Below are 26,457 nucleotides of genomic sequence, written 5' to 3'. Positions count from 1 at the left end.
CTTTATAGTAATTCTTGCCTCTGCAAACCTCAAAAAATATTTGAGAAAAAACTGCTTGCAGCCAATTCAGGCGAAGCATACAGCATATAGAGTTTTGTCTCACCTCTTTAAGTTCATCCAGCTCTTGACTGTCTTACTGAAGCGATCAGGATTGGCTGTGGTCATCGCCTCGAAGTCAAACAGCTGGATAACAAACCACATATTGTTTAACCAGGTTCCCCACACCTTTTGACTAATGAATTTCCATGACTTTCCCATGATTTTTCAATGACTTTTGCAGTCATTTGCAGTCTTTGTTAGTATTTAAAAAATAATTCTTTAGAAATTACACTCACGAGAAGCAATTTCTAGCCAATGAAACATTTTAGAGCTAATCATAACTAGAAAAATTTATATAGACTAAAATTTCCATGAATTTTCCTTGCCTGGAAATCTATATTTCCAGGTTTTCCATGACTGTGGGAACCCTGATTACAACAGATGTATCAATTGTCAATAAAAACATTGTTAAAAGTGTTCTAACATATTACTGATGTATTTGATTTGTGTGATTTGTTTTTACCATTACAACAAGTGTATTTACCTTCCCAGATGGCATTCGGCCCAGCACCTCTTTCCCGCTGGCCATCAGTGCTCCCATGACAATGGAGTATGACACAACACTGAAGGGGTAAGAGACAATTTAAACATCACAGGTTTAACAAGGTTTTAACTTTCTCCATCTTATCATCACTATGGCCATATGTTCCACTCAAACACGACTCTATTAAGGAGTGCCACTAAAAAAATATATAATTTTTTTTATTATAATTTGGTACATAATTTTTAAATACAACTTCTAATTTGCATTTTAAATTCTTAAATTCATCCTAATTTCTTTACTCATTTGCCAATTCTGTTTAAAATGTTACAGAAGAGTGGTTTCGACTAATGAAATTCAATAAATAGATAAAAGACATTGGAAAATTATTTTTGAGATTTAAATGTTTATTCATAAATATAACAATTCAATCATTTTAAATAAATAAAAAAAATCAAATTAATTACATGGTCTAATTAAATAATTGAATTAATCGCATATCAACATTTAATGGGAAAGTTCCCCTAATAAAGATAATTTAGTATATATTAATTAAAATAATTATAATTCAGATAATTCAAATACACTACATCATATACATACACTACCGGTCAAAAGTTTTGAAACACTCATTCTTTATTATAATTGTTTTTTAGTTTAATAGTAAAGCCATCAAAACTATGGAATAATCAATGGAACTATGGGAATTATGTTGTGACTAAACAAAATCCAAAATAAATCAAAACTGTGTTATATTTTAGCATCTTCAAAGTAGTCACCCTTTGCCTAGAATTTGCAGACATGTACTCTTGACATTTTCTCAACCAACTTCTTGAGGTATCACCCTGGGATGCTTTTTAAACAGTATTGAAGGAGTTCCCATCTATGTTGGGCACTTATTGGCTGCTTTTCTTTATTATTTGGTCCAAGTCATCAATTTCAAACTTTTTTTTTATTTTTTATTAAATTGTAGTTTTATAATGAAATAAATTTATATGGTGGCACAATAATATTTTTGTCTACAAAACTAATTTCAAACATTTAAGCATACGCCTTCAGATCAAAAGATTTTTAAGACCATGAGAAACATTTCAGTCAAGTGTTTCAAAACTTTTGACCGGTAGTGTATATTGTGGCAAAAGACAAGCATTTAGACAATACAAAAAGTGGCTTTAAAGGTCAAAATATTGTTTGTTTATTTCCATATCATTGAACATAATCTTATCATGTTCTACTTCTGTCCACACTAACTGTTGGTCTATGTCAGGGTTGCTCACACTTCTATGGCACGAAATCTACATTTTCATGATGCTATTATAACAGTTTCAATAACAGCAAAATTATACTCAATACTGATTCTCTTCACCAAAATTAATACTAATTTGTTAAAAGGATATTTCACCCCAAAACAACATTTTTGACTAAATAATTAGATTTCGGTTTGTTTCTCACCACTCCTTATCATATGCCTTCAGAACATGGCACGAGTCGACAAGGAAAGATAAGGAGACGGTCAACAATAAAATAAAAATAAAGAAACAAATTAAGAAAACAGTGCTTAAAGTTTCTAACGGCTATATCACTTATTCAAGCAAACATTCAGAAACAGAGAAAAAGAAGGCCTAATGATATGTAACATAAAAAAATACATATGTTACAAGTATTCACTGTATGATAATAATACATTAATACTTTTTAAAGACACTTCATATTAATGAGGAAAGTGATACCTGATTGGTCAGAGAAGCTTTAACCCAAACCTAACCCTAACCCTAAAATTAACCCCATCCAATCAGGTCTCTTCCCCTGCCATCCTACATTTCGGAAATCAGTGTGCGGGGGAGCCGAAATGAGGAAATAAAAGTGATCTTTAAGATTCTTGTAATTTCTGTAGTTTCTCTCTTTACTCCCTTTCCCTTTTGACCTGTTAATACCAGTTTTTGTCTTGTGATTGACCGGTTGAGGTGATCGAATTAGTCTATGTACTGTGCATTTGGAGGTTTTACTTCACGTTTTACTTCCCATCTCACTAGTTTTTATTCATAGACATTGAGTTTTTAGGATGCTGTGTTAAGTTAAAAGTAGTTTGAAACTTTTAAAAGCACATCTCGAGATCTCTGCATTCTTTTGTGCTCGGTCCAGCTGTCTTTAAGTGCAAAAGCATGTCTGGGGAGGGCTATGCTGCCTGCTCTCGTTGATTTGACGAGGCATGTTGCCTGTATAGGTGGAGCTAACTGCCTCCTCCTGCCACAGATTTACAAAAACATCAAGGTGTACATCAAGCTTGAACCGCTCTGATGATAGGAACATTCCTTATTTAGGTTTAAAAACATTAAAAAAAAAAATGTTTGTCAATTTGTAAAGAGATTGATTTATTTATATTTTTAATTTTTTAATTACTAAATTGATTTCTTCATGTTTTAAGTGGCACTACTACTGCTCCATGCAACTACACTCTACAAAAGTGCATGCACAGGGGGGTGGGGGTATAAACATTCACAGGGCAGTTTAATGTTTTTCTTACCTGGAGCCTCTGGACAGCGGCATGAGATTACAGAAGTAATACACCAGAGACAGAATTAAATTACACACTGCATCTGCATCCTAAACAGAGAGAGAGAGAGAGAGAGAGAGAGAGAGAGAGAGAGAGAGAGAGAGAGAGAGAGAGAGAGAGAGAGTATATCTTTTACAGTATCCTTTTGTTTTGTTCATTAATGTATTGTGAAATGTTTATTTTATATTATATGGTTACTTTTATTACCATAACATGGCACCTTATTTAAATGATATTTTTATTGTTATTTGTTACTACTTTATTATTATTCTCTACTTTTTTCTTCTAATTACTTATTGTGTGTATTCACGCTTTGGCAATACAGTATGCAAACATAATCATGCCAATAACGTACTTTGAAACTGAGAGAGAGAGAGAGAGAGAGAGAGAGAGAATCAACATGTATAAAATGTATAAAAACATTTAACTGGTAAACAGTCACACACACCACCAAATCAGCAGGTTGACTTTACATTTATGGCATATATGCATTTAGCAGATATGTATATCAGGACATATGTTGCCTCGAATTCGAAGTCAAAATGTAAATGAAATCTACATAAATACCTTTACAATTTGGAAAATATTTAAAACTGACATATACAAATTTATATATGCTATTAATGGCTGTTAAACTAAAACTTTGTCGTATTCACAAATTCATATATTTCTTGATTAATTTTCTTGATGTTCTTGGGATTTCACGGCATCCGCTTATCACGACGTACTCCGAGCTACCTGTCTTGACATTACGACAGATGTTAGAGTTATTGAGGAATACTACAACATTAGATCTTCATCCAAAGAAGACAGCAACATGAGTGCTGCAATATAACGTCCCAAATTGTTACTAATACAGAGATGTAAGTGTGACAAAGCAAACATGATGTGTGTGTGTGTGTGTGTATATATATATATATATATATATATATATTTTTTTTTAATCTTAAAAAGGAAAGAGTATAGGAGTATAGTAAGTTTGTCAATGGTTGAGGAACAGGTGTTTATGTAAGAGTTGTTTGTAAGAAAGCATCTGAACATCAAATTCAAATGCTGTGTTCAATTATGTGTGTGTGAGAGAGAGAACCCTAGGACCTAAGGATTCTCTGCCTAAAATGTCAGACGGGTGCAGATTCTAAAAGCTCTGAATCTGTTTATGTGACACTGAATTCACCTACTATATGAGATGTAATGATTGAACACACACCAGCAGCAGAGTATATGAGTGGTGCGGAATGGGAGCGGAGTTGCGTCATTCTAAAGTTTCTTTATTTAAAGTCAGAGTATAATTTTATTTTCTCTCATTCCATAATGTTTTTCATGAAACCAGTCTAAATGGTTTATTACAGTACATTTTTGGAATTACACCACTTCCTGTTGCTTAAAAAATGAGGATTCTCTCTGTTTAGTTGAACATAAGCATGTCCTTTTGATTCTGAAGTAAACCGCTGCATCACACATTTCTTTGCCTTAATGCACATTGTGGATGTTGCTTTCTCTGTAATGCTGAAGACCTTTTAGACAACTATATATAATTACTAGGTATACATGCATGGTTAATCCAGATACAAGGAAAAATATTGAGGTAAAAAGTATATTTCTCAGTTGTTTCTATTTCTTCACTGAATTATTGTTAGACTTGATGCACTGATACAGATTTAATGCTGCCAGGTTCTGACTTCGAAGCAGATCTGTAATTAAAACAAATAATGAAATAATTATGATGTTTAAAATAAAATAATTCAACCCACATAAGATGACGTCCAGTTCTAACACACCCAGCAGTGTGTGCATGCATGCAGGAGAGAGAGATTTTGCCTACTAATTTATTTTAGATGGCCAGATGTATTTTTGAAATATTTAAAATATTTTTAGATATATAAACTCAGCAAAAAAAGAAACGTCCCTTTTTCAGGACACTGTATTTTAAAGATAATATTGTAAAAATCCAAATACCTTTACAGATCTTTGTTATTAACATTTTTTATTGATTCCAAGACAGACAAAAATTAATTTAACCACAAAATTATGCATTAGGAATCTAATTATATCCCTTTATAACCCCCCACCCCCCCCCCCCCAAACACACAAATAAAAAATAACTAAATACCCACATATAAACAGACACACAAATAGAAATACATAAGTACATAAAAAAAGACAAAGTTCAACATATAGAAAGAAAAAAAAAATTGTCTCCCTCCACTGCCCCACACTAGGACCTCTCCAAATGAGACAAATAACTGCCCCATTTTCTGCCATAACATGACAGGTTCCCCAGCTGTCTGCAAGTCATCTCCTCGAAAGTTGCCACTTTACCCAACTCGGTGCACCACTCACAAAATGAGGGTGCATCAGTTGACTTCCAACCCCTAAGGATTGGCTGTCTGCCAATCATCATGCTGGTTAGGACCCAGCTTTTCATATATTTATCTCCTATATTCAGGACCCCTCCATCATCCAAAATACAAAGTCTGGGGCAAAATGAAAACTAAGTGTCTAGTACGTCACACACAAAATGCTGGATCCTCAACCAAAATTCCAGAATCTTAATACAACCCCAAAAAACATGGGCTGTGTCCCCGTCTTCTGACTGGCATCGCCAGCAGGTGGGTGTGTCTTTAAGACCAAGCCTATACAATCTAGAGGGGGTCCAGTAGAATCCATGCAAAATCTTAAATTGCATCAGACGGATCCTTGCATCTCTAGATGCAGACCTGATGCTTTTTAGGATCCTAGCCCACTCTCCCTCCTCCAATACCAAGTTTAAATCTTTCTCCCATAATCTCTTGAGAGAAGGCGAAGCTCCATTCCCCAGACTCTGAATTAACAGGGAGTAATACTCAGAAGCTTCATGACCTTTCCCATAAGCAGTAATCACCATTTCCAAAGTATCTGCCTCTTTAGGGGGGTGTACACCACTCCCAAAAACAGTACAGAGCAGGTGGCGCAGCTGTAAAAAACTAAAGAACTGGGATCTAGGAATCTTAAAATGTTGAACCAAATTATCAAAAGATCTCAGTACTCCACTCTCATATAGGTCACTGAGTGTAGAAACCCCCCTCCCAATCCACTCTGACCAACAGAAAGGGGACTTATTAATATGTAATTAAAGGTTCAGCCATATGCTTGAGGCAACATTTAAATAAATGTCCGAATTAAACACTCTGGACACTTTAGTCCAAAACACGTGCAAATGCGAGATAACGGGGTGTGACTTAACTTCTCTGGTTAGTTTGATCGAATGGCTTTACCATGGCGAAATAGGGGCAAGTACTTCTTGTTCAATAAGAAACCAAGGAGGGGCTCTCTAAGGTGGAAGCGACCAATGAGCCAAATGTCTGAGACCGAATACATAATAATAAAACAAAATCTTGGGTAGGCCTAACCCACCTTTGTCAATCGGCCTATGTAACTTATTGAAATTTAACCTGGCATGCTTACCATTCCAAATGAAGGTGTAGAGCCGAGGAGGGCGGGGCCGGGCTGGAATGAGACACACCTGGTCCCCAATCAGCCTGATGGGGCGCGCGAGGGATAAAGGCGGCCGGGGACGACAGTTCGAGAGAGAGAGAATTACAGACAGCTGTACTGTGTGTTTATAGTTGTGTGTTTTGTTTAAGTTGTTTATAAAATTATTATTATTTAAGTTGTCAAGCCGGTTCTCGCCTCCTCCTTTCCAATGAACCCCTTTACAGAAGGACTTCGCATTCTATCAAATTGCTTGAAATAAGAGAGGGGGACATCTATAGGGAGAGATTGTAACAGGTAGTTGAATTTTGGAATACAATTCATTTTAATTACATTAACCTTCCCAATCATCGATAAGTGTAATGAAGCCCACCTGTCCACATCATTCGAAAACCTTTTTATTAAGGGATCAAAATTAACTCTGACTAAATCAGACAAATTTGCTGGGAATAAAATTCCCAAGTACTTAATGGCCTGTTTGTGCCACTGGAAGGCGCCCGGCTGGAAGGCCATTACTGGACCGTATGCTGTCAAAGCCAAAGCTTCCGATATTGACTTTGTATCCTGAGAACTTGGAAAAGGAATTAATAATTCTGTGGAGGCAAGGCATGGATCTAGTGGGGTCGGAGACGAATAATAAAATATAATCTGCGTAAAGCAGAAGCTTATGCACCACACTTTCCGCAATCACCCCTGGAAAATCATCCTCCTTTCTTATCGCGGCTGCTAATGGTTCCAGGGCAAGACAGAACTATAACGGGGAAAGAGGGCAACCCTGCCGAGTGCCCCTATTCAGAGTAAAATAATCTGAAATTAATCCATTTGTTTGTACCGCTGCTACAGGGTGTTTATAAAGTAACTTAATCCAACGAATAAATGTACTCCCGAACCCATACATTTCCAAAATCTTAAAAAGATAATCCCATTCTACCATATCAAACGCCTTTTCGTCGTCAAGTGAGATGGCTGCAACCGGAGACTGATCATTCGCTACTGACCACATGATATTGATGAGACACCTGATGTTATCAGATGAGCTGCGGCCCCGCATAAACCCTACCTGATCTATATGTATAAGAGATGTCATAACCTTACCTAATCGGTTAGCCAAAATTTTTGACAAAACATTTACATCTAGTTAAATCAGGGAGACTGGACGGTAACTTTTACACTCACTTGGATCTTTGTCCTTTTTAAGAATCAGACTGATCCGGGCTTGTGTCATGGTTGGAGGAAGCTTTCCATTCTTTAATGATTCAGTATAAACTTCTAACAAAAGTGAAGCCAGTTCTGTAACATAGGATCTAAAAAATTCTGCGGCAAAACCATCTGGCCCCAGAGCCTTGCCAGTAGGTAGGGACTTAATTACCTCGTCAAGCTCCTCCAAGGTTATCTCAGAATCAAGAGCGTTTTTTTGCTCAGTTTTCAGTTTAGGAAGATCTAATGGGTCCACAAAGTTTCTAATATCTTCATCAGTAGACGAAGATGTGGAACTATAAAGATCAAGATAGAATTCTTTAAACGCATTATTAATATCAATGGCTGAGGTAAAAATTTCACTACCAGCAGATTTCACTGAGGGTATGGTAGAAAAAGACTCTCTCTGCTTTATATATCTAGCCAAAAGCTTCCCTGCTTTGTCCCCCGACTCTTGCCCTGAATAACCAAAACTCCACTTTCTGCGACAAAATAGTTTTATACACTATATTGCCAAAAGTATTCGCTCACCCATCCAAATAATTGAATTCAGGTGTTCCAATCACCTCCATGGCCACAGGTGTATAAAATGAAGCACCTAGGCATGCAGACTGCTTCTACAAACATTTGTGAAAGAATGGGCCACTCTCAGGAGCTCAGTGAATTCCAGCGTGGTACTGTGATAGGATGCCACCTGTGCAACAAGTCCAGTCATGAAATTTCCTCACTACTAAATATTCCACAGTCAACTGTCAGTGGTATTATAACAAAGTGGAAGCGATTGGGAATGACAGCAACTCAGCCACGAAGTGGTAAGCCACGTAAAATGACAGAGTGGGGTCAGCGGATGCTGAGGCGCATAGTGCATAGAGGTCGCCAACTTTCTGCAGAGTCAATCGCTACAGACCTCCAAAGTTCATGTGGCCTTCAGATTAGCTCAAGAACAGTGCGTAGAGAGCTTCATGGAATGGGTTTCCATGGCCGAGCAGCTGCATCCAAGCCATACATCACCAAGTGCAATGCAAAGCGTCGGATGCAGTGGTGTAAAGCACGCCGCCACTGGACTCTAGAGCAGTGGAGACGCGTTCTCTGGAGTGACGAATCACGCTTCTCCATCTGGCAATCTGATGGACGAGTCTGGGTTTGGCGGTTGCCAGGAGAACGGTACTTGTCTGACTGCATTGTGCCAACTGTGAAGTTTGGTGGAGGGGGGATTATGGTGTGGGGTTGTTTTTCAGGAGCTGGGCTTGGCCCCTTAGTTCCAGTGAAAGGAACTCTGAATGCTTCAGCATACCAAGAGATTTTGGACAATTCCATGCTCCCAACTTTGTGGCAACAGTTTGGGGATGGCCCCTTCCTGTTCCAACATGACTGCGCACCAGTGCACAAAGCAAGGTCCATAAAGACATGGATGAGTGAGTTTGGTGTGGAAGAACTTGACTGGCCTGCACAGAGTTCTGACCTCAACCCGATAGAGCACCTTTGGGATGAATTAGAGCGAAGACTGCGAGCCAGGCCTTCTCGTCCAACATCAGTGTCTGACCTAACAAATGCGCTTCTGGAAGAATGGTCAAAAATTCCCATAAACACACTCCTAAACCTTGTGGAAAGCCTTCCCAGAAGAGTTGAAGCTGTTATAGCTGCAAAGGGTGGGCCGACGTCATATTAAACCCTATGGATTAAGAATGGGATGTCACTTAAGTTCATATGCGTCTAAAGGCAGATGAGCGAATACTTTTGGCAATATAGTGTATCTATATTTCAATCGGGTCAATTCTCTGAGGCCATCAGATGACAAATGGCGCTTCAGCTCTGCCTCTGCACTTTTAATATTTCCTTCCAACTCCACGAGTTCTTGTGCTTTGGATTTTTTGATGAATGAGGCATACTGTATGATCCGATCCCTAAGAACTGCCTTAAGTGCCTCCCAAGCCACGTCCACAGAGGATACCAAGGACCAGTTGATCTCCATATAAACACTGATTTCAGTCTTTAACATTTGTTGGAAATCAGGATTTTGCAAAAGAGATACATTAAGGCGCCAACTATATGATTTCTTTTTCTCTATATTTGGCAACACCTCTAAACTCACCAGGGTGTGATCCGAGACTAAAATGTTTCCAACTGAGAAATCAACAACAGATGAAATGAGGGATTTGGATATTAAAAAAAAAAAAAAAATCTATTCTAGAATAAATCTAATGGACTGATGAAAAAATGTATAGTCTCTACAAGATGGGTTCAAAAGTCTCCAAATATCCGTAAGACCAAGATTTTTACACATTTTAAGCATCAGTGTTGCTCTAGGGGGCTTGCTTCACTATGATCAAGGACTGAGTCCATCAAAAGATTAAAGTCTCCTCCCAAAATTATATCCTGAGGGGTGCCAGTGGCTTGCAACATCTCTTCAAGATCTATAAAAAAGCCCTGATCATCAGCGTTAGGTGTGTAAATATTAGCCAAAATCAGACTTTGCCCCTGAATTTCTGCTAAAACAATAATGACTCTTCCTAATTTATCATTAAACTGTTTGAGAAATTTGAACTGTAAATGTTTATTTACCAATATAATGACTCCCTTGCTCTTACTTGAGCCAACACTAAAGAAAACATGTCCACCCCATATCTTCCCAACTTTTTCAGCTTCCTGCGGGGAAAGATGCGTTTCTTGAAGAAACACTATATCATATTTCTTAAGTTTAAGAAATAACCTTCCTTCTTTTTATAGGGTGCTCCAACCCATTCACATTCCACGTGGAGAGAGATAATACACTCATATTAATATCTGACATTTTAATATAATAGAAAAATAAATTGTGTGCCAAAAACATAATTATGAAGACCACATTTCAACATTAATGCAACAATAAAACCCTGAACTTCCCCCCGAACAAAACAAACAGAAAAAAGAAAAACGTGCACATTAACCCCACGCACGACAGCACCAACCGGCATCAATCCCTTTAAACTCAAAGAGTCCATGTACGCCTATGAGAGCCCCCGCGACAACTTTGCCATCGGATTGCTCAATTTTGCCTCACAAATCTGTAAAGCAAAATTACATAACATCAAATATTTTGTAAAACAAACCCCAGCCAATAGGCAGAATAAACACAAAGAACATGTAGACTCATTCACAGAACTGTCTCAAAGGTGTGTTCCTTCACAAAACAAATTCCAGCCGATATAAAGCCGTTCAGTTTCCTCGGGCAGACAAACGAATCTTCAGTGAGCCAGCTGATGAGTGCAGCAGATGACATAATCATTCCAATGTCCCACGAAAATACTCCACAAATCATACTCCAGCCAACAGGAGGCATAAGCACAAGGAACTGACAGATTCATCCATAACTGTCCCGAAGTAATGTTATTTAACAAAACAAGCTCCAACCGCTAGGCGGAACCAGCACAAAAGGAAACGAAACACGCATCCCAGTTCCACGGATGGTTGAGTCAATTCACTCGGAGGCCGCATAAATGTATATCCCATGATTTACACAGTCTGCCAACTTTATAAAAGACATCCTTTGTGTGGGCATGTAGATATTTTGCGGTCATCCGTTCATTGTAAAAGTGATCTTCCGTCAATGCAAAAGTTTCTTTAAGGAAAAGTGTTAATCCACAAAACAAAACAAACTCCAACCACTCGTCGGAGCCAACGCAAAAGGAAAAAAAATGGTGCCCAGCTTCCTCCGAAAGCCAGAGTATGTACAGTGAGTCAATCCACTCACAAGAAAAACACCCAATGGTTACTCACCCACTGTTTCAATAAAAGACATTGCCTGATTGGGACATGTAAATACTTTTCTGCCATCCTTGGTGTTTGTTCCCAGTCTGGCTTGAAACATCATAGCAAAAGTGATCTTTCGCGAGTTTCTTGCATTCCCTGAACCGATCGCGTTTCTCCCTTGTCGAGTTCGCAAAATCCGCGAACAAGAAAATATTGTAATTCTTCCAAGAATGCTTTCCTTTGCTCCTCACCTGGCGCAACATGAGATCTTTATCGGATGAACTCAAAAATTTGTCCAGATTTGATTGAGGCCTTCCTCCCTCAGCATATCTGTGAGCTGGGACTCTGTGAGCTCGCTCGATTTCCAGCTTGTGGCCTGTTAGGTCGAGCAGACGTATTAAAGCGAGATCCTTCAAGTCCGCAAGTTCCTTCGTTAACATCACCGACATGTTGGACAGTTGATACTGGATTCCTTCTCCCGCCGCGCCATCAAAATCGAGTCCCCGGTCCACAGGCCTGTCTGGGCTTTCATCTTGAACCCATAAGTGTCTTTTAATGTCTCCAGAGCCCATTTTGACTTCTTTGCCATGTTTACCTCAAACAGTAAATGTGTAACTGGGTGTATAGAATTTCACCGGATTATATCATTAAAATCATTTTAAAAATTAGCAAAGTGCACAGAGCTGTCTCTCACACGTCTGCCCTTCGCATGGCGTCACCCAAACTCTCCCTTTACAGATCTTTATTGTAAAGGGTTTAAACAATGTTTTCTATGCTTGTTTAATGAACCATAAACAATTAATGAACATGCACCTGTGGAACGGTTGTTAAGACGCTAACAGCGTGTTAATTGCCTACAGCTTACAGATGGTAGGCAATTAAAGTCACAGTTATAAAAACTTAGGACACTAAAGAGACCTTTCTACTGACTCTGAAAAACACCAAAAGAAAGATGCCCAGGGTCCCTGCTCATCTGCGTGAACGTGCCTTAGGTATGCTGCATGGAGGCATGAGGACTACAGATGTGGTCAGAGCAATAAATTGCAATGTCCGTACTGTGAGACGCCTAAGACAGCGCTACAGGGAGACAGGAAGGACAGCTCATCGTCCTCGCAGTGGCAGACCACGTGTAACAACACCTGCATAGGATCAGTACATCTGAATATCACACCTGCAGGACAGGTACAACAACAACTGCCCGAGTTACACCAGGAATGCACAATCCCTCCATCATTGCTCAGATAGGCTGCAATAGGCTGAGAGAGGCTGGACTGAGGGCTTGTAGGCAGTAGCGGATTTAGGCATGGGCGACATGGGCAGTTACCCAGGGTGGCATCTTGTGGGGGGGGGGGGGGGGCGGCACGAGGCACAACTTTGGGAGCGTTCTCATTTACAATCACCAACCCCCGCACACCCCACATGATTTTATGCATTGCACTGCTGCCACACAATTGGCTGATTAGATAATCGCAAGAATAAATAGGTGTACTGGTGTTCCTAATAAAGAGCTCGATGAGTGTATATGCATAAACCTATAGAATTAAGGAGGTTTTTTATTTTGTCCACCATAAATTGTACCACACAAAATCTGTGAATGACTAATTTTAATTCAAATATTAATCAAGCATTGTAATAATCAGGGTTTGAAATGAACACCCGCCAAATGGGGGTATGTCATGCGCAGTGGCGGGTACTTTTGCTCATCTACCCGCCACCGTGGCAGGCGATCTTTAAGACATCTCGGAGTGACATATGACAAGAAATGCTGTTAGACACAAAGCGTTTGAAGAAACACACTTGATAATATTTTGAAAAACAGACGAAAGAAAAGCCTTCAATGTGCGTGTCTGATTCTCCATGTGTTCAGATGTTTAGTGGCACTCTTCCGCCCATTAGCGCAGCACGATTGTTTCTAATGGAATGCACGCATGCATAGTTCTCACTCTTCTCCGTTTCAGTTGGCTGAAAACAGTTTGCAAGAATAGTGTTGTGGCAAAGTAGGTTTGCCTCTTAAAAGCAGCCCAGTTTTCCCTCCACTAACATTTTTCTGTGTTTAGCGGTGATCTTCCTCTCTCTCTTACTTCACTGTTAGCGCGGCAAGTGCATGCGCAGGGTTTGCTAACATCAGAATACAAACGGCTAGCTAGGCCATTTACAAAAGTCCCATACAGTGTCATACAAATAACCACAACTGAAACCACTATGTTTTCAATGTGTTTATTATACCCACACAGCCACAGCAACTCCATACATGAACAGCTTGGGAATGTTTAGTTTTGCTTCCGGGTTTGGGAAAAGGACCCAAGTGTAAACTGCTGTGACCTAAAATAATGCCAGAGCATAGGCAGGTAAAGCGAATATTCCATTTGAGGTGGTGGTACTGGAAAATGTATTTAATTATATTGGTGTTTATTACTGAGTAATGTGATTACTAGGTAATTGAATCATTTTTTATCATTGTTTAATATATAAATTGTTTTGGTTTATTTGTTTTGTTATATTTTGAAAATATATCAAGTGTTATAATTTTCTGGTTCTTCCTCTTGGTTTGTTGTGGTTGGGTGACAAGGACTATAGACTAACCCGACAAGGTATAAAAGGGCAGTGTCTCCTGGGAAAAGACAGAGAGAGTGTGTATTGAAAGTAGGATCACAGTGGCTACAATCAGGGTTCCCACTCTTTTCAAGGCACAAATTTCCAGGACATTTTATGCTCCCAACAAGTGTAATATTTAAGCACATTTAAAAAAACACATGCCCATTTCTGTGGGCATTTCTGTTTGTTTTTGATGGTAGTTTATCATCTCCAGATAAGGAGTTTGCTCCATGGCCCAGTGTGATTATTATTTCCTGTAAAACTGTGATTTAATTAAATAAATACATAGTCTGTATGTGCTGTGCACTTCAGAGTGATCTCTGTCTCTGTCAACTCACACACAACAGCGTGCGTGATGATCATGATGGTGCTTTCAGTGTATGAGCGATCGGCACTACACATTCATTTTGAAGCGTGCATCTTGCAGGTTATTTATTTATTTAATTAAATCAGAGACTTTTTTAGTTTAATTATCACACTAGGACATATAATAATTTTAATTAGATTCATTGTACATTCAAACATTCATTTTCATCCAAATATGTCATATTCCATGACATTCTGCATTTTTATGACTAGATTCCGTGTTTTCCGCATACTGCATGTGGTAACCGCGGTACAAGTTGACTCCGATCGTTGAATTACTGAAAATGAATTCACATCCTGAGGTATTAAGGCTGAATACCACGCTACTAACCCAGTGTGATTTATTTTTTTATTTTTTTTAAAATCAGTGGTCCGACTGTCATCGACTGTCAAAATTTGTCTAAAGTGGAGACAATAACTGATCCACAGACATGTTTTCCACGGTTATTTTTTTAAAGAATAAGCTAAAAAGCACCAAATTAAGCTATTTTAATTATTCAAGTATAGCAAATTATCTGCACAATTGTTCAGAATTAGCTGCAAAAATAAAGGGTATTTTGGTGTGGCTTGCTTCTGTTTCACAAATTTGTTCAGTTTCATTAATTGATTAGTTTAGTGACCACTTCTGGAGATGCCACTAGGTGGCAACAAATGAGCGTCTCATGTGCAATAAGTGAGTCATTGAATCATTTTGAGATGTTCACAACCTCAATCTGCCAAGAGACTTCATAGTATTTAAGCATTATAAGCACAAAGCAGATCTATAATTTCCGTTCAGTTTGTGAACTGCATAAGCATGACTTTTTCATTCAAAAAGACAACAATAATAGTCTAATAATAATAAGTATCAATAATGTCCTTATCTTCTCCTTTATAAACAATCTGCATGTCAAATCTACTTTCACATGAGTTGAGTCAATGCTCCATTCAATGCCAGTGTCAAGCGGCGCTTTCACCTCCACATGACAAGCATTGCAGAAAGCATCATGGAGGGGCGAATTTACGATCTTAAATTTACATACTCTCAAAGACATCATTTGTGAGGCAAAAACATGTGAAAAACACTTTCGTGTGAAGTTGGAGCTGAGATTGCGTTGACACGTTACTTCATAGACTTCAATGTATTCGGCAGCGCTGACAGGAGTCAGCCCCTCAACATGTATAAACATCAGTCACTTTTACACATTTATAGCTTTTCCACCCTTTTCTCTCCGTGATGAACAAGGTAGACTCACGTGCTGATGCTGAAGTAAATGAACAACATGCCCCTCTCATTCAGTGGGTCAGTACATGTACCAGGTCATTCAGTTTGTTTATGAATGAGAAGTTTCACAAATGCGCTTCTCACTGTCCACGTGCCATTCACGTGATTGGCCGTAGCAGTAACAAATCAAGCGTTCTGGCTCAGTTGGACTGCGATTGCCAAACACACTATTGGCTGCTGCTGTAATCAATCATGTTGTTTCACAATGCGAAGCCGCCGGCAGTGACAAAATGATACGAATTTGTGTATTTGACTCCTATTCCAAGTCCCGATCGTTCCATGTTTTTTTTTTACATGTAACAGAAACCTTGCTAGCAACACAGACAAACCGTTTTATTATACTGAAATATTTTCCAGGACAAATAATTATTTTCCAGGACATTTAGGTATTTTTCTAATCTTCCATGACTTTCCATGACTGGAAAACTGTACTGCAAAACTGCAGGTTTTCCAGGATGCATGGGAACCCTGTACAATAGGCTGAGAAATAGTGAAAACAATTTTTATTCATTTGTAGTATATGTAAACTGAGATTTTCTGCTGTAACTATTTTTTTAAATATATTTTATAGTTTTTTCCACTTAGCACTTAATAAACACTCTTGCACTGGATGTGCTATTCATGGCCTTCATCTTTTTCTTATAAAAGGACTAGGGTCTAGAAGACACCTTTACCCACACTTAAAGCTAAAGTGTGACAGATGGTGGTAGCACTGGGTGGGCCGCAAATGGGTAAAAGTGCCAAAAAGAGTAAGATTACATTCTCAGAAGAATTTGTCAGACACCAAGGAGACAGAGTCAGCATCGGAGGAGGAAGGAACGTGGGACACTATGGAGTCAGAGGAAGAGGGCTATGTTGCTCAAGGTGCCAAACCCAAGGCACGTGCTCGTCCTACAAAGCCGTCTTAGTTGTCAGAGGTAGCACAGCTTTTTGACCAGTTCTTCATGACTCGGCAGGAACGAGATTGCAGACTTTTCCAAAAGCTGAAAACCAGTCTGACCCAAGTTAAGGAATTGAAGGGGGAGAAGACTCTGAAGATTCTGAAATCTCAATCATTGCTGCGACACCTAGGTTCCTGATGTCAACACCTAACACTAATGTTGAGAGTCCAAGATTAGTTCTCAAAGCATAACACCAGCACCAAGACTCTCATCCCACTTTAAGGGTCCTGCACCAGGTCCAAATCCATCCTCCCAACCAACCTCTTCAGCTCAGCCAGAGCAATAACCTAGAGACTTCCTCATCTGGGCACAACCCAAGATGCCAGACTTTCAAGATGGTGAGGATATTGAAAATTTCCAGCTCCACTTCGAACGTCTAGCTAAGAAGTGGACATGGTCTCTATAGGAGTGAGCATGTCGTCTCATCCCTCAATTGACTGAAAAGGCATTGGAAGCATACAGTATTCTGCCAGGGATGAAGAGAAATCCCACCTCTATACAGACCTGAAGGAAGCATTGCTTGCTAAGTTTGATATCTCGCCAGAGACCCATCGGCTGCAGTTTTGGAAAACATCAACTCTATTGGGAGACATATCACAGACTGAAAAGCCTCTACCACCACTAGATAAAGCCCGAGATCCACAGCAAAGAGGAGATTGGGGAGATTATCATACTGGAAGAGCTGCTTTGTGTCCTGCCCTTAGTCCTCCATATCTGGGTCCAGGAACATGAGCCTACTGATGGACTGATGGACTGATTGCAGCTCAGTTAGCCCTGCATTACCTCAGTGCAAGAGGAGGGACAACCCGTCCAGAAAAATTACAAGAGTAAGAACAATGGACTAATGGAGGTAACTCTGGTATGGTTTATGAACAACATTCTAAAGACTTTAAAGACAATGCTAAGACAAAGAATGTATTGATTTGTTTTTACTGTCAACAGCAGGGTCACAAAGCATCTACAGTCATGTGAAACAATTAGGACACCCCATGAAATATTTAGTTATTTTTTAAGAAATATGGACATATCAATATTTGATCTTCTTTCAAACAATATCTATAGATAAAGGTAATGTAATTGAACCAAAAACAATGACATTTTAACCATGATATCATTTATTTAACAAAAAATGTACAAAGATGCCAATTCCTACTGAGGACAAAGTTAGGACACCCTATGCCCTAGTAGCTGGTATTGCCCCCTTTGGCTGAAATAACCTCAATAAGCTGTTTCCTATAACTGTCTACATGTCTCTGACATCGACTGGGAGGAAGTTTTTCCCACTCCTCCATGCAGAATTTTTTCATGTTCTGTGTGATGTTTGAGGGGTTTCTTGCATGCACAGCCCATTTCATATCACCCCACAGCATCTCAATACGATTAAGACCCGGGCTTGACTTGGCCATTCCAGAACTCTCCATTTCTTTCTTTTGAGCCATTCCTTGGTGGATTTACTGGAATGTTTTGGGTCATTGTCATGTTGCATAGTCCACATCTGCTTCAGCTTCAATTTTCAGATAGATGGTCTTACATTTTCCCCAAGCACCCTCTGATACAATGAAGAATTCATAGTGGATTCTATGATAGTGAGCTGGCCAGGCCCTGCTGCAGCAAAGCAGCCCCAAACCATGACATTTCCACCCCTATGCTTCACAGTTGGTATGAGGTTCTTGTGCTCAAATGCTGTCTTTGATTTGCGCCACACATGTCTTCTGTTACTGTGCCCAAACAATTCAACTTTGGATGTCCAAAGCACCTTGTTCCAGAAGTCCTGGTCTTTATCTCTGGCAAACTTTAGTCTTGCCCTGATATTTTTTTTTAATTTTTTTTGAGAGCAAGGGTTTCCTCCTTGCACACCTCCCAAGCAAATCAAACTTGTGCAGTCTCTTTCGTTTGGTAGATGCATGTACTTTGACATCAACTGTGGCAAGAGCTACCTGTAGGTCCCGAGATTACATTTTAGGATTGTTGGAGACTTCTTTAAGCATCTTGCGGTCTGCTCTTGGGCTGAACTTGCTAGGACGGCCTGACCTGGTCATGTTGGCAGTTGTTTTAAATGTTCTCCACTTTTTTTTTTTTTTTTATATTTTTTTAAATCCCTTCCCAGACTCATATGCATCTACAACCTTCTTTCTGAAGGCCTCAGAGAGCTCTTTTGATCTCACCATGGTGAATTTCACTCACTTCAACAATCAAGAGCAAACCAAACTAAATGTCTGAGGTTTAAATAAGACAGGCTCCTCCACAATCCTCTCTAACGATGTTCCAATCTTTTGCACCTGATGTGGTGCACCTGATTCTAATTTTATGCATTTTAAGTAGTAAATAAATGTGGGGGTGTCCTATCTTTTTCCTCACCAAAAATTGCATTTCTATTTAGTACATTTTACATATAATTTAAAAAAGACATTTCTTCAGTTTTATTAGTTTATTTATATTACCTCCATCTCTCAATATTGTTAAAATGAAGATCTAATGTCCATATGTTGAAAAAGACAAAGGTTTTCATGGGGTGTCCTATCTTTTTCACATGACTGTGTTATGCCCACTAAAAATGCCTAAGCTATCTAGCTATTGTTATTTTCCAGGGGAGGGTGATTGGTCATTTCCAGAACCTAAGGGTCAGATGACTGTTGAAAATCTGAAAGCAAAGCAGAAAAGCAAAGTAGGCACAATGGAAATGTCAGTATTAATCAATGGTCAACACCCGTACAAGCTTTAGTGCAAACAATGGTGCCCTTCAACATGCAGACACATCCCAAACACCACTGTATGACAGTGTTGTCACTAAGGACAGTAAAGAGTCCTTTGACTGTGAATACACATACCTTCTTGAAAATGACATTCTCTACCTTGCTGATCACCCTGAACCTTGGTTAGTGGTACCTGCAGTCTGTCATCCAGTAGTTCTCCAACTTGCATATAAGATTCCCTGGGTTGGCAATTTAGGGCAACCAAAGACTTACCTTAGGGTTAGTCGCCGCTTCTTCTGGCCCTCTATGTATGCAAATGTCCAGCAATACTGCAAATCCTATCCTAATTGCCAAAAGACACACAAATGCAGTTTAACAATCCTCCATCAACTACCCATAATCACCACTTAGGCAGATTGCAATGGACATTGTAGGGCCCCTTGAAAAGAGCAGCTCAGGATTTCAATACATCCTCGTAATCTGTGACTACACCACCAGGTTTCCATAGGCCATTCCCTTGTGGTCCATCACCACTCCAAGATTAATTTCTGCCCTTGTCCAACTGTTTTCTTATGTAGGTTTCCCAGAAGAAATTCTTACATATCAAGGTACCAATTTCACTTCCCGTCTCAAGCCCAGCTCAATCAACTACTTGGCATTACAAGTATTTGCACAACACACTATCACCCACAAACAGATGGATTATTACAAAGATTTAATCAGACACTCAAGTCCATAATTAAGAAGTTTGTGGCAGACATAGGAAAGGATTGGATCAAATGGTTACAGTTCATTGTGTTTGCCTAATGGATGGTCCCTAAAGGGCCCACTGGCTTTTCACCTTTTTAACTCCTCTATGGCAGGCCTGTTCAGGGGCCCCTTGATTTTCTCAGAAAACCAATGGGAGGACAAAGCTGTCAGGGACAGGGAAAGGCATTATTTCCAATGTGTTGGAGAAAAGGGACCATTTGGACACATGCACAACAATCTCTAGACACAGAATAGTGCCAAAAACAAAACAAAAATCCAGTGAGCAGCAGTTCTGCAGACGGAATCGCCTTTTTCATGAGAGAGGTCAATGCAGAATGGCCAGACTGGTTCGAGCTGACAGAAAGGCTACAGTAACTAAGATAACCCCTCTGTACAATTGTGGTGAGCAGAATAGCATCTCAGAATGCACAACACTTCAGACCTCGAGGCGGATGGGCTACAACAGCAGAAGACCAGAGTTTCATGATCATGACATTGAGTTCACTGTTCTTCAGTGGCGTTCCTAGTCACTGGATCTGAATCCAATAGAACACCTTTGGGATGTGGTAGAACGAGAGATTCGGAGCAAGAATGCGCAGCTGGCAAATTTGCAGAAATTGTGTGATGCAATCATGTCAACATGGACCTGAATCTCAAAGGAATGTTTCCAAAATCTTGTGGAATACATGCCACGAAGAATTTAGGCATTTTTGAGAGCAAAGGGAGGCCCTACCCAGTATTAGTATTGTGTTCGATAGATAGATCGAATGATTGATAGACAGACAGACAGACAGATAGATAGACTGATTGATTCATTGACTGGCAAGTCGACCAGACAGAGGGACAAAGCAAGAAAACATGTTCTTACCCCTAGTTCAGTTGAGAGCATAAGAGCTTTGCCTTTGGCAGTGAGATCTTTGTAGAGAGCTTCAATCTCTGACTGATACTGCTGTGTCCTATCATCTGTGGTCTGAGTCTCCACTGAAAACAGAATATTGCCCACTCTTTTACACACACACACACACACACACACACACACACACACACACACACACACACACACAAGTAATGTCATAAGATACAAAATAAATCCCATATTATAGTATGGGAATGATTCTGGCTACACAGTTGAGGTTTTAGCTATTTTTATCGTACTTTTATGTGGAGCTTTACAGCCCCGGACCTTATTCAAGAGAAGAGCACTCTGAATACTTTGAAATATTTCTCCTATTGTGTTCCAAAGAAAAAAGAAAGTCATATGGGTTTGGATCAACATGAGGGAGAGTAAATGATCACAGATTTTCAAACTATCCATTCAAGTAACGACATACCATGCTTGCAGTGCAAAAAATAAACTTGTTTCCCCTCTGAATTAAGTTACCTTAATGGCAAATTATGTTTTAAGATGTATAGATATTTTTTTACTGCAAAACAAGACAAAAATACTGACTAAGAAAATAACTGTTTTCATGTACACAGTGTGCCTTCATACAGTTCCCTCAATCATCAAACTAATCATATACTATCTCATATTCTCTTGGTTAACTCCCAGGATTAGCTGTCCCTTCACAAACTTGCCTATAAACCCTATCATGGCCAGCTTATCCCAAAACCAGAATACAGTGAAAATACAGTAATGAAAATGAACTTTCCATGCAGGATATTTCCAAATGGTTTAGGTGGAAGTTCTCACCGATCTCCTGTGATGGTGATGGTGAAACCATCATATTCTTTTCCAGGATCCTTCCAACTGGGCACTTTTGAGTTAACTGTGAAGCCGTCTCTGGTTTTACTGTTGAACTGCTTCAGAGAGACAAAAAAACAGAGAAGCATTCATCCTTCATATGTAGGATGTTCACGATACCAATATTTCAGTCAGTATTAATACCAGTAAAATTTAACGATTCCCGATGACAATTTCGATACCACGAAAAAATAGGTAATTTGCTATTGGACACACTCCTTTAGCCTATTTACAAGTTATAAATCAATGTAAATAATAAATTAAAACAATTGCATGTTTCCTTTAAGTGTTCCTCAATTAAGTAAACATGCACAAGTTTTTTTTAAGTAGGACCCTGTGAATCAGTTTTATTTTTGCACCCAAATTCTGTGTTTTCCGTTCCATGTTTTATAGTGTAATTCAATTTCATTATCAAAATTATGTCTAATCAAAAGAATTCATAAAACTTTAATCAAATGAAAATAGAACAATTACTTTTCAACATACCATTGCATTTTGTATCAAATGAAGTGCTTCAGTAAAGATCCTCACAGCATAATCTAAAACACAACACTGGTCTTATTTTTGTCAAATAAAGTTCTGCACAACAGAGCATTAGGGGTGCACCGATCGATCAGCCACCGATCTAAATTTTTAGATAACATTTTTTTTTTTGCAGCACGCAAGGAATAACACAAAGGGTGCTTCTCAATTGGAAGGCTGCAGCTTCGTTAGGCTGGATATCTTGGCTGCCACGTCATAAAGCACCATCGAAGGCCATCTCAATTGTGAGGACCCTTGGAAGGCAGTCTTGTTTTGCAGCCTTCGTTTGCCATATTTTGGAGGATGCATCAAGTGCATCCTGCATGGTCTTCAATCTGACCCACAATCCCTTGCACATGTCCCAAATTATGAAAAAAAAAAAAAAAAAGGTCAGAAAACAAGTCACATGATCGCGGAGGCAGAAACCATTATGACGCAGCCATGCACACATACTTTTTTCTCTCTTCAAGTTTTTCTTTGCATTTGCAGCAATGACAATATGTAGAAAAATAAAAAAGGGCAAGTAGTTTAGACAATACAACACATTATAAGACACAAAGCACAAAAAATAAATAAAAGGGGAATTACATGGATTTGAAAAGCTTTAAATATTTCTTTTAAAAGTTTTATAGTTTTAAGCTTATATTTGAAAGGGTTTCAATATAAATCCTAACATCAGTGTTGCAAAATGTATAAAGGCTTTTTTGAGTGACTAACTTTGTGAATAAAACATTTTGCTTAAATAATTTAGAAATTAAGGACATATTTCTCATTTTCTGAAGTATATACATTTTCTAAACAAAGTAAAATATCACATGGTTCTAAGCATATGGTTTGTCATCCGCCTCATTCTAGCACTGAATGCTGAGGAGTCTAGCCTACAGCCTCAGAAGGACTCATCTATGAAGGACACACGGAGTGAGCACGGAGAGGACAGATATTGCAAATGGGTATAAAAACGAATTAAACAACAAATAAACATGCAAATACAAATCTGAGTATACATGATGTAACATGAGTCGTGACAATCAGACGTTGTGTGGAGCTGTTTGTGTGATCATGAGCATTTTCCCTCTCTTCAACATGCACGTTCTCATTGTCAATCAAAAAAGCACGCTCAAGCAAGCGTATACATTTTTTATGTGCATTTTGGAGATTTCATTCGCATCTTGCTGTTTCCATTCAGCAGTTTATTGCAATATCCCAAAATGTGCATAAAAAAAGTTGAGGGAAACAGCTATGGTTAGGTCAATGTAGCTAGTCTTAAATAATAATAATAAATATAGCTGCAAGCAGTAATGATCGAGGCCAAGCCCTAAATCCATTCCCTAAGCACATTGCAAAAAGCTCCAGCACAACAGCATCACAACGTTTATACCCCACCCGAGCAGTGTTGAATTTACATTTTGAAGTGTTCAATGTTGATTTGGCCAAACAATTAATCAAATAAAGTAGGTACACTCTCTGAGTGATGGTTGATCATTAGTGATGACACCTGGTGTTAACAAGCAGAGTCTACTGAAGGAAAGAAAGAGGGACAACAAGATCAAGAAAACAAGAGAACACACCAGCAGACACCACAAACATTTTATCTGTCTTACTGTCACACAGCCTAGTTTTATTACTATTTGTGTCATAAACCGGTGAGATTCAATACACCCTGATTCTTAACTGTTCTAGGAAGACAATATGTCAAAGAATTCAAAATCCTCTGGCTCTGGAGATATTAAAAGACACCTATGTGCTCAAGCTGAAGACCCTGAACAACAAGCCGAAAGCTAAATTTCTGAGATCATCCGATAAATATCTTGTGTTACGCAAGGCGAGGAGTAAAGGAAAGCTTTCTTGGAAGAACCACAGCATTTTCTTTTTCCCAGACTTTGCGAATTCAACAAGAGTGAAACGTGATCGATTCAAGGAATGCAAGAATCTCTTACATCAACGGAAGGTCCGGCCAAATTGAGAACAGATACTAAGGATGGCCGTAAAACATTCACATGCCCACAGCAAGCGATGTCCTTCAAAGAGACAATGGGGTGAGTAAACCATTTGGTGATTTTCATGTAGCTGTCTAGTGGGCCTGACTCACTGAACATATACTTGACTGTCCGAGGAAGCTGTGCACCTTTTTCGTTTCTTTTTGTGCTGGTTCCGCCTAGCGGCTGGAGTTTGTTTTGTGTATTATCATTTCATCGGGACAGTTTGTGGTTGAATCTGCATGTTTTTGGTGCTTATGCCTCCTGTGGCCTGGAGTTTGTTTTGTGGAATATCTCTTGCAGGACATTGGAGTGAAATGATTGTATTTTATTTTTTTGTGCTGGTTCCGCTAGCGGCTGGAGCTTGTTTTGTGGAACACACCTTCGGGACAGTTACGTGGACGAATCGGAAAATTGTTTTTTTTGTTAATTCCGCTTATTGGCTGGAGTTTGTTTTATAGATTATTTTTTGCTGTGTAATTCTGACTCACAAAATTTGTATAGAAGCACCGGACTTGAACGATCCGTCACAGGGGCTCTCGTAGGCGTACATGGACTGTTTGAATGTGCAGGGAGGGAAGGGAATTTTAAAAGTGCAGAGGCAGAGCTGAAACGCCAAATGTCATCTGATGGCCTCAAAGAATTGACCCGATTGAAATATAGAAATAAAGCTATTTTGTCACGGAAGGTAGAGTTTTGGTTATTCAGGGCAAGACAGTCATACTTTGAGTTGGGGGACTAAGCAGGGAAGCTTTTGGCTAGATACATAAAGCAGAGAGAGTCTTTTTCTACCGTTCCCTCAGTGAAATCTGCTGGTGGTGAAATATTTACCTCGGCCATTGATATTAATAATGCTTTTAAAGAATTTTATCTTGATCTTTATAGTTCCACGTCTTCGTCTACTGATGAAGATATTAGGAAATTTGTGGAACCATTAGAACTCCCTAAACTGACGACTGAGCAAAAAAATTATCTTGATTCTGAGATAACTTTGGAGGAGCTTTAACAAATTAAAATGATTTCTGGTCAGTTTTGTATGGCTCGGTCTGGAGATTATTTTGAGCCATAGGGGCTATTCATATCTGTATGCCAAATTTAATAATTTTCCTATGTACGGTTCATAGGGCTGCCATAGACTCCCAGCCAGAATAATAATACTAACGAGGGGTCCATTATTATGCTAGGGTTCTGTATTTCAAACTACAGTAAAATTAATGTAAAACTTACAACGTTAATTTGCCTCATACTGTATAATGATTTACAGTATATTGTTACTGTAAAATAAATTATGATATTTAATTGCATACTGTATATTAAAATACAGTATGTTTTCTTCACAGCAAAATTAATTATGGAAGTTAATTGCATAATGTATCTTAAAATACACTATATTTACTCTACAGCAAAAATAATTACAGTAGTTGATTGTATGTCATAAATTTCGTGAGGCCACAAAGCACGGTAATGTTGAGGCAAAAAAGTCATTACAAAAATTAGGCAGTGTGTATTTACACAACCATGACATCAGTGCAATATATAGATTAACAAACATGCATTTAAAGGAGGCTTTGCGAAAAATTGAGTTTATCCCCACAGGAGATAACTGTGTTCGGCTTAGCTTGCCACTGAATATGCTTCAGCCAAAAGCACAATCACATGGTCTCAGTGAACAAGATATGTGGATGACTAGTCATGTAGATTGGCACAAAGGTAGGCCAGATACTGATCCTTTTGCTAACATGTGTATAGCTACGTTTGTATCTGAATATCATGTTGTTGGTAGAACAGAGAAATGTAAAAAAAAAAAAAAGTTCAACTGAAAAACAACTTGGGTTTTGTTACACAGCGGACTAACTCAAAGCCAGCTGTAATTAGATATGCACGATTTTCTGTTGATTCCAATCTGGAAAAACATTATCAGAGCATTTTGCAATTATTATTCCCTCACCGTAGCGACGCTGACTTAAAACCACCTAATTTTCCAACGTATTAACTTTTTTATCGTAATGGGCAATGTGTTAATGATGGCATTGTTCAAGATGTCAAAAGTATAGTGGATGGAAATAGGCATTTAT

General features: G+C 38.8%; 1 protein-coding gene across 4 annotated transcripts in view; it reads right to left on the bottom strand.

Moving 5' to 3' along the window:
• The window catches only part of LOC127409884 (tetratricopeptide repeat protein 13-like), a 120,864-nt gene that overhangs the window by 27,640 nt on the left and 66,767 nt on the right, over positions 1-26,457 (bottom strand). For 2 of the 4 annotated variants that reach the window (XR_007892050.1, XM_051644826.1), the window contains exons 18-22: positions 21,834-21,943; positions 21,009-21,144; positions 3,105-3,184; positions 584-662; positions 104-183 (exon numbers count right to left, since the gene is read on the bottom strand). Coding sequence is in view for 3 of the 4 variants with exons in the window: in XM_051644826.1 (XP_051500786.1) it covers positions 104-183; positions 584-662; positions 3,105-3,184; positions 21,009-21,144; positions 21,834-21,943 (485 nt within the window). In the remaining variant the exon portion in view is untranslated. Of the gene's footprint in view, positions 1-103; positions 184-583; positions 663-3,104; positions 3,185-19,534; positions 19,734-21,008; positions 21,145-21,833; positions 21,944-26,457 lie in introns of those variants that run through there. The other 2 variants (XM_051644827.1, XM_051644828.1) reach the window with 2 other exon arrangements.

Source organism: Myxocyprinus asiaticus, chromosome 19 (genome assembly GCF_019703515.2).
Source record: "Myxocyprinus asiaticus isolate MX2 ecotype Aquarium Trade chromosome 19, UBuf_Myxa_2, whole genome shotgun sequence".
In the NCBI taxonomy this organism is placed as follows: Eukaryota; Metazoa; Chordata; class Actinopteri; order Cypriniformes; family Catostomidae; genus Myxocyprinus; species Myxocyprinus asiaticus.
Note: the sequence above shows the minus strand (reverse complement) of the source record. Positions and strands in the feature narration are given on the sequence as shown.